This window comes from Nanorana parkeri, unplaced genomic scaffold, assembly GCF_000935625.1.
Source record: "Nanorana parkeri isolate BGI_ZX_2015 unplaced genomic scaffold, ASM93562v1 scaffold36, whole genome shotgun sequence".
In the NCBI taxonomy this organism is placed as follows: Eukaryota; Metazoa; Chordata; class Amphibia; order Anura; family Dicroglossidae; genus Nanorana; species Nanorana parkeri.
The window spans coordinates 945,774-954,131 of record NW_017306304.1 but is presented as its reverse complement, the minus strand read 5'-3'; the positions used below and the strand labels follow the sequence as shown (position 1 = coordinate 954,131).

Sequence of the window (8,358 nt, the reverse complement as noted above, 5' to 3'; positions counted from 1 at the left end):
TATACAGCAATGAATGCAGAATGGCACCGGCTATAGAGGAATACAACAAATCCCAGCAATAGTACATTATAGCTGGCGGTATTCTGCATTGCGCTGTATAATGTAGTATTGCTAGGTGTTGTAGTCCTCTATAGCGAGAGGTATTAGGCATTGCACCACTGTATAATGTATTATTGCTGGGATTTGTTGTACTCTATAGCTGGGGGTATTCCGCATTGCGCTGTACAATGTATTATTCCTTGATTTGTAGTCCTCTATACAGCGCAATGCAGAATACCACCAGCTATATAGGAGTACAACAAATCCCAGCAATACATTATACATACAGCAAGGGTGTGGAATTCGTATCGCCCGACGCCCGGGACATGTAGTTCCGGGCGCCGGGCAAGCGGGGACGGAGCGGGGACTAAGCGTTGAATGAGATGGGGACAGAGCAGAGGGCGTGACGGAGCGAGGGGCGTGGTGCCGTGACGGAGCGGGGACGAAGCTTTGAATGAGATGGGGACGGAGCAGAGGGCGTGACGGGGGTCTGCAGCTGTCATCCGCCCACACCTGCTCCTCCTTACTACTTCTCCCCGCGTCCCTGTGCCGATTGTGAATTTGGGCGGGCGATGAGCGGGGAGGAGGTGCGGCGTGTGGATGCGGGCAGATCTGGCAGCGGCGAGCGTGAGGTGGGGAGGAGGTGTGGCGCGCAGTGTGTGTGGAGCCGTGAACAGGGCCAACCAATCGGAAGCCGATTAATCGATGATTGAAAAAGTTGACAACTTTTTCAATAATCGATTATGTCGATTAGTTGCAGCCCTAATTTGCTGTCCCCTCAAAATAACTCAACACACAGCCATTAATGTCTAAACAGCTGGCAACAAAAGTGAGTACACCCCTAAGTGAAAATGTAGAACAGTTAAAGTAGAATTAAACCAAGAGGCTTCATTTAGGGCCAGTTCACACCACAAAGTCCACGTTCCAGTGTTTGGCCTCTGGAACGCAGGCCGGCTCCCTGCGTTCAGGGGCGGGAGGGGGTTGTGGCGGTGCATTGAATTCAATGGCACCGCAGCCTCGCCCCCGGCCCGCAGTGCGATCTGCAAGCACTATTTTTGCCGGTCGCACTGGACCGGAAAGCAGACACTAATGTGCCTGTGTTCCGGGTGCGGGCAGGGGACATGGCTGCGGTGCCATTGACTTCAGTGCATCGCTATGCCCCCTCTCGCCCCTGAACACAGGGAGCCGGTGGGTTTGCTTTCTAGAGGCCGAACGCATTGGAACGCGGACTTTGTAGTCTGTTTAAACAGCCCCGATGCTGGCGACGTACACTGTACGTCGTCAGTCACGAAGGGGTTAAGGTAAGTTCTTAAAGCAGCATGGGGGGGGGATGTGACTTAAAATTCCATTAAAGATTTATCTCCTGAGTTTAGTGTCACTTTAACTTCTTACTCCTACATAACCATGGTTTAGAAAATTGTGAGCCCTTCCAAGTGTATTTTTTATCTTCCCTAAGTTTTGTTCAGCCTAAATGTGTTGCATAGTTGTAATGGGTAACACTTCTTCTGTCTTCCCAGTTTGATGTTGGCATACCCTCTATGACAAAGTGCTGCAATCAGCATGACCGCTGCTATGACACATGTGGCAGCCTGAAGAATGAGTGTGATGAGCAGTTCCAGAGCTGCCTATCCAAAATATGTAGAGATGTACAGAGGACCCTGGGTATTGCAGAGACTGTGAAAGGTAAGTAGCTCCTGTTATATTTTCTTCTGGTTGAAATGAAGTGAACCGCATATACGCACAGCAATGCCTGACAATGGAAGTCACCTCCAGGCCTTATAAAGATCATACAGGCTGTCACAGAATTGCTTTTGACTCATGATGGTCATATACACTGGAGCTCTTTATCCTCTCCGCACAAGCCCAGCAATACTCTGGGACTTGCTAATTAACAAAAATTAATAAAAATTACAAGGTATAACAGCACAAAATGACATTACCAACAATCAGTAGCTGGAACATTCAGGGTCTGAATTTGATCAGCCTTTGGCTCCAAAGTATATGATCCAGACTTCAAACATAGACTGCACAACATCGACATACAAATCTTGCTGGAAACATGGAACTGGGCACAGGATGAATCACAAGCACCTATTGGCTACAAAGAATTTTCTGTATCCAGAACAGATGGAACTCACGGGCATCAAACTGGCTGAGGGGGAAGGGGGGGAGAAGCCGGCGGCTGTTGATAATGCGATGTTGCGGCCGTCGTTAGGGTGCCAGCGTGATGGTATTAGGCTAAACTGGAACAATCAATGTGTGTCCAGTGCTGGCAGAACTAAGAGGCACGAGGCTGGCGGAGGCTGGGTCTGTGTGGAGCGAGGAAAACGAGGCTACGCGTTTCGAAGTAACTCACTTCTTTTTCAAGCCAGGGAGGGGGAAGAGATGGCGGGGAAACTTTTTAAAGGGAAGAGAGGGAAGGGTTCAATACTGGGTGTGGAAAAAACAGCCTATAGAGAGGCAGGGGGCGGGCGTGTGGGCGGACCAATGGCCCTGGTGTGTTTGATGAAGGGGAGTGTAACGTGTTTCATTGGGAAGATGCCGAACAGATGCTTTGGAGTGCAAGCAATTGCTCGTGGGAGGAAGATGTGAAGTATTCCCCCCCTTGGACCAGACAGTCTAGCATAACCTACAGAGAGGTAATCAACAGACCCGACATCAAAGAGCAGCTAGCCAACTTACAAAACAACACCTATGTATTAAGTCCCCAAGTGGGGAACCGAGCAGCAAAGGACCTCCCCAAAATACTAAACACCACCGCAGAGACATCCAACATTAAAAAAAAGTCAACTACATGAAACCATCCAATAAACAACCCAATAAATGGTTTGACATAGAATTCAGGACACTAAGAAACAACCTACAAACAGTCTCAAATAAAAAACAGAGACCCTGACAATCCCGACCTGAGGATCGCTCATGGCGTCCTACAGACAAGTTACAAACAAATCCTCAAAAAGAAAAAACAAAACTTCACCTCCAAAAATCTCCAACAACTGGAAGAGGCTCTTCAGGAAAACTCTTTCTGACAAACCTGGAATCAAATAGGCTCAGGATCTAAGAAAAACAACCTCCACATCCAAAATGGCAACATCTGTCTCAACTACTTCAAGAGCCTGTACAAAGACATTCCCAAACAGGAGCTAACTGTGGAACAAGACCACATCATCAGAAGACTGAATGAAATAGAGGATAAAATCAAGGATTTCCAAAACCCGTTAGATACACCCATTACACTCCAAGAAGTAGCAGAGAAAATTCCAGATCTGCGAAGTAAAAAAAACCAGCGGGATGGATGGAACCCTTCTACAGATGATTAAACACAGTTCTCCAGATGTACATGCCTCAATATGTAAAGTCTTCAACCTGGTCCTGAGTGTGGGGTACTACCCTCAAGTATGGAACCATGGCCTCGTAACACCCATCCATAAGAGTGGAGACCAGTATGATCCAGCCAACTACAGAGGGATATGTGTCAGGAGCACGCTGGGAAAATTGTTCAATAGTATTCTGAACAAAAGAATCCTCACCTTCCTGACACAGCATAATGTCCTCAGCAGAAGCCAAGCAGGGTTCATGCCAAACCATTACACTACAGATCACATCTACACCCTGCACAGTCTTAACTACCCTAGTGTGCCGCGGCACAGTGGTTGAAAAACGCTGGTCTTAACAACCATGTCCACAATACAAAACATGGCAAATATTTTCCCTGTTTTGTGGACTTTACGAAGGCCTTTGACTCAGTGTGGCACCCAGGCCTGTTCCTCAAACTACTGGAGAGAGGAATAGGAGGGAAAACATATGACGTCATCAAGAGCTAAAGAGTTATCAAGTCATCAAGAGTTAGACAGGGCTGCAGCTTAAGTACAACACTCTTCAACATTTACATCAATGAACTGGCTGAAGCTCTAGAATCCTCCTCAGCACCAGGACTAGCTCTACTTGACACCGAGGCGAAGCTCCTGTTGTATTCAGATGGCCTCCTATTACTGTCACCAACAGAAAGAGGTCTGCAAAACAGCCTGGAAGTGCTGGAGAAATACTGTGCTGCATGGGCACTACCCATCAACCAAAAGAAAACAAAAGTCATGGTTTTCCAAAGGAAGAACACAAAAACCAAGAGTTCTTTCTTCACACTAAACAACTGCACTCTTGATGCATCCAACAGTTACACATACCTAGGCCTAGAAATGAATCAAACAGGAGGTTTCAAACCAGCCATCGAGGCCATAAGAGACCAGACATGTAGAACCTTCTATGCCATCAGGAGACGACTCTAAAAACTAAAACCACCTGTAAGAGTCTGGCTTAAAATCTTTGATAGTGTCATCACCCCAATCCTCCTTTATGGCAGTGAAGTATGGGGCACCATCACCTATTCAGACCAACCCAGATGGGACACCAGCCAAACAGAAATATTCCATCTGGAATTCTGCAAGCACTGCCTCCAAGTCCATCGGAGTACCTCTAACAATGCTTGCCGGGCTGAGCTGGGCAGATTCTGTTTACTGCTTCCAGTACAAAAGAGGGCACTATCATTCTGGGACCACCTAAACATCAACAGCCCCAACTCATACCACCATAAAGCCCTACTGGCTAACAAGGAACACTCCAAACCATGCGGGCTGCAACAACTTATCCATCCAAAGCTCCCATGAATGCAGACTGACAAAATATCAAATAAAAGAATGTAATGAAGGATTCTAAAGAAATCTATATCTGAGAATGGAGAAATTAAATGGCAAACTCCCAGAAACTCACTACCATTCATTACAGAGAGAATATAAACTGCCAATCAGGAAGGCAGAAGGCGGGTAATGACGTGCCGCCCGGCTTTCTGGTTGGTTAGGAAGCCACACTGCTTAGAAACAACTGAAGCCAGCCCTCCTAGCCAGTCAAGAAGTCGGAAAGCGGGTCATGATGTGCCACCCGGCTTCCTTATCGGCTGGGAAGCCGGCTTCACTTGTTGCTAGGAAGCCAGGCATGCCCAGAAGCCGGTGTTCTTTCACTAGAACACCAGCTTCACAGGCAATCAGGAAGCCAGGCGGCGGGTCATGATCCACCAACCGACTTCCTGATAATCGGGGCACAAGACACCGGTACTCGATATCGGCGAGTACCGAAAAAAGAAATATCGGCACTCGTACTCGATACCGAAAAACTGGTATCGGTGCATCCCTAGTCCCAATACTAAACTTTTTGTGTATATCACATATAACCTCAAATCGTTTAACCCCTTCATGACTGAGGCCCTTTTTTCATTTTTTGCACCCATGCTATATTCCACATTTTAGGCCTGAAAATGACGTAAAACCCCCCAACATTATATATTTTCTGAATGCCAAGACCCTATAGAATAAAATGGTGGTAGTTGAAAATTTTTATGTCAGGAGCCCAGAACTGACAGCCCAGGGACCGGAAGTGATGCAATCTGCATCGCTCCCGGTCCCATAGAACGGGGAGGGGATCGATGAACGGAAGTTCGTCGACCTCCTCCCCAGCTCCCCGCGGACACAAAGATCGCCGGTCCCGGGCCCGTAGGAGGGGCAACGGAGCCCGGGAAGCACGGGATCGCTTCTTCGGGACGCAGAAGCGATCTGGCAACAGGTAAGTCGCCAGGATCGCTTCTGTTGTAAAGCCGACAGTCGGCTCTACAAGTTTAAACAGACTCCCGGCGGCAAAAGTCACCGGGAGTCTGTTTAAACAGCCCCGATGCTGGCGACGTACACTGTACGTCGTCAGTCACGAAGGGGTTAAAGTGCAAATCATTGATCAAATAAATCTATTTTGAATCAAATAGAAACCTAGAGGTACCAGAAGGAGATAATTTAGCGTCCCCCTTCACAAATGTTATGCTCTCTTTTTTGTACATCTGTTAGCTGAATACATCTTGAGGGATATTTCAATGAACTGCAAGTAAGAATTACTTCTGCATCTGAGAAGCATGTAAGCTGAAATTGCTGATCTTCTATTTGTTTCTAGGCTGTCCACTGATTTAAACACTCTTTTTATACTAACATGAAGCTAGAGACGGCTAGATTATTATTATTATTATTATTAATAATATTATACAGGATTTATATAGAGCCAATAGTTTGCTCAGTGTTTTACAATATAAGGAAGACATTACAATCACAATACAATTCAAAACAAGATGGGAAGGAGGACCCTGCCCCTGAGGGCTTACAATCTAAAAGGGAGGGACAAGTGATACATGAGGAGGTAGCTGTGTGGGGATGAATTGTTTGAAAATGTGATAGTTCAGTGGTTAGTTTGAGGTGGGATAGGCTGCCCTGAAGAGTTGAGTGATCGCCTAAAGGCAGTCAGAGTGGGAGATAGACGGACAGATTGGGGTAAAGAGTACCAGAGGATGGGAGAGACTGTAGAGAAGTCCCGGAGGTGAGCATGGGAGGAGTTGACGAGGGAGCTGGAAAACAGAGGAACTCCACGTCAACCCCCCCTTAACATCTATACTAGACCCCATCTAGGATAAGATCTGGTATAGATTTTGGGAAACCACACATTTTAGACTGGGGTGCCTCAAGATTTTGCATGCTTTTAAAGGGTGCCATGACTGAAAAAAGGTTGAGAATAGCTGCTCTAGATACTGCCATAGTAACATAAACACAGCACAGAGGTACACAGGATTTGAATATGCCTTAAACATTCGATAATGCACTGGAAATGTCATCATTGAAGGAATTGTGCCTTCTTGTATGGGAAAAATTGAATTTTCCTAAATCGGATGTAGTTTTTTTTTTTTCTAGCATGTTAGACAACCTTTGTGCTCACAAAGGGAGTGCTTCCTCAGTGGATACCTTCTCCTTATTTTACTTTTTTGCATGTGTATAAGTACTGTGCCTACAAATGGTTGTGTTTTTTTTTATTATTATGCTTACTATACCGATTTGTGTTTACATTCTTGTTGCACTTTCTTATTATTTGTAGTAATATTTCTGTCTTTTCTTTTAGCTTGTGAATCAACAGTAGAACTCCTGTTTGATGCCGTCATACATTTGGGATGCAAACCCTTCATGGAAAGCCAACGAGCTGCTTGCATCTGCCCCTATGAAGAGAAGATAGATCTTTGAAAGCAGGACTACTGGATATTTATTGCAGTAATAAACCTGGATCTGGAACATTTGTCTAAGTGCATTTCAATGCATTTTAGATTTCAAAAGAAGCACATTTTTTGTTTAAGCTGTCGATGGCTTGTGTTTATGATCAATTTGCTAATTGGATTATTCTTATTTAATAGGATTTTCTATATAAAGAAGGGCAGTTTTATGGTTTTTGATTGTAGCCATATTATTTCAGATGGAGCCAGGTACACGACACATTTTACTATATTTCATGGACTGATCAGACAACTTTTACCCTTTTACTGCCCGCCTTAGTATCTCAGGAAAGCTTCTGCTTATCTGTTTGGAATGTACAATCTTGCTTTGTTCTGTACAAACCTACAGGTTTCCCTTTTTAATGCTGCGTCTTGATAAATCTGTGCCTTTTAATTTTTGACATTTCATTGGGAAAATGTGAAGGACATAATAAACCATGCACTTTAATTCAATTCATGTTTTCAACTCTCAGGATGAACTTTTGTTATTGTGTAATGTATAGCGTTAGTGTATCTTGTTTATTTGTCGTTCTATGTATAATTTACTGTACCTTATAATACATTTGGTTTAAAGCTGAACTCAAGGCAGATATAAGCACAAAGTAATGCAGTTCTGTAATTATTACAACATATATTAAATGTATTTTCTTTAATGCAAGCGATGTTATTACCTACATTTGGCTTGGTATTGGCTCCTTTGCATCCCCTGTACAGCAGGACTGACATGTGAGAGGAAGAAGCAGTACATGTAATTTTTCTAGATACTGTAGCCTGAGAAGAAACTGATGAAGAAGATCTCTGCTTAATCAACTTCTTTGGGGGTTTCTAGGTGACATTAAGGGTCTAATAGCCCCCTGATGTTTCAATAAACAGGACATGCCGCTGTATCTGTGTAAATATATCTATAACTCAATAAAGTTAGGTGGAAAAAAAAAAAGTAAAAATTTTTTAAAGTCACATAAAAAAAGCTTTTAATAACACAAAGTTTTTTAAAGTGCACAAACGACGATTGTGCCACACATTTACATATCCCTGGAAACTTTGCAGTGCAAGCAATAATTCTAGGGCCATCAATCACTGTTATCAGTAAACTGAAAACATAATATAACTTTACGGTCCTTTTTTCATTATATAGTAAAAAAAATGAAAACCCCAGTGATGATTAAATATCACCAAAAGAAAGCTTTATCTGCCCCCCC

The 8,358-nt window shown here is 44.2% G+C and overlaps 1 protein-coding gene across 1 annotated transcript in view; it reads left to right on the top strand.

Annotated features, from left to right (window-relative positions):
• Positions 1 to 7,206, top strand: part of PLA2G12A (phospholipase A2 group XIIA) — a 15,884-nt gene extending 8,678 nt beyond the window's left edge. The window contains exons 3-4 of the mRNA XM_018569936.1: positions 1,557 to 1,722; positions 7,015 to 7,206. Of these exons, the coding sequence (XP_018425438.1) occupies positions 1,557 to 1,722; positions 7,015 to 7,133 (285 nt within the window). The 3' untranslated portion in view covers positions 7,134 to 7,206. The remainder of the gene's footprint in view (positions 1 to 1,556; positions 1,723 to 7,014) is intronic.
• The last annotated feature ends 1,152 nt before the right edge of the window (positions 7,207 to 8,358 follow it).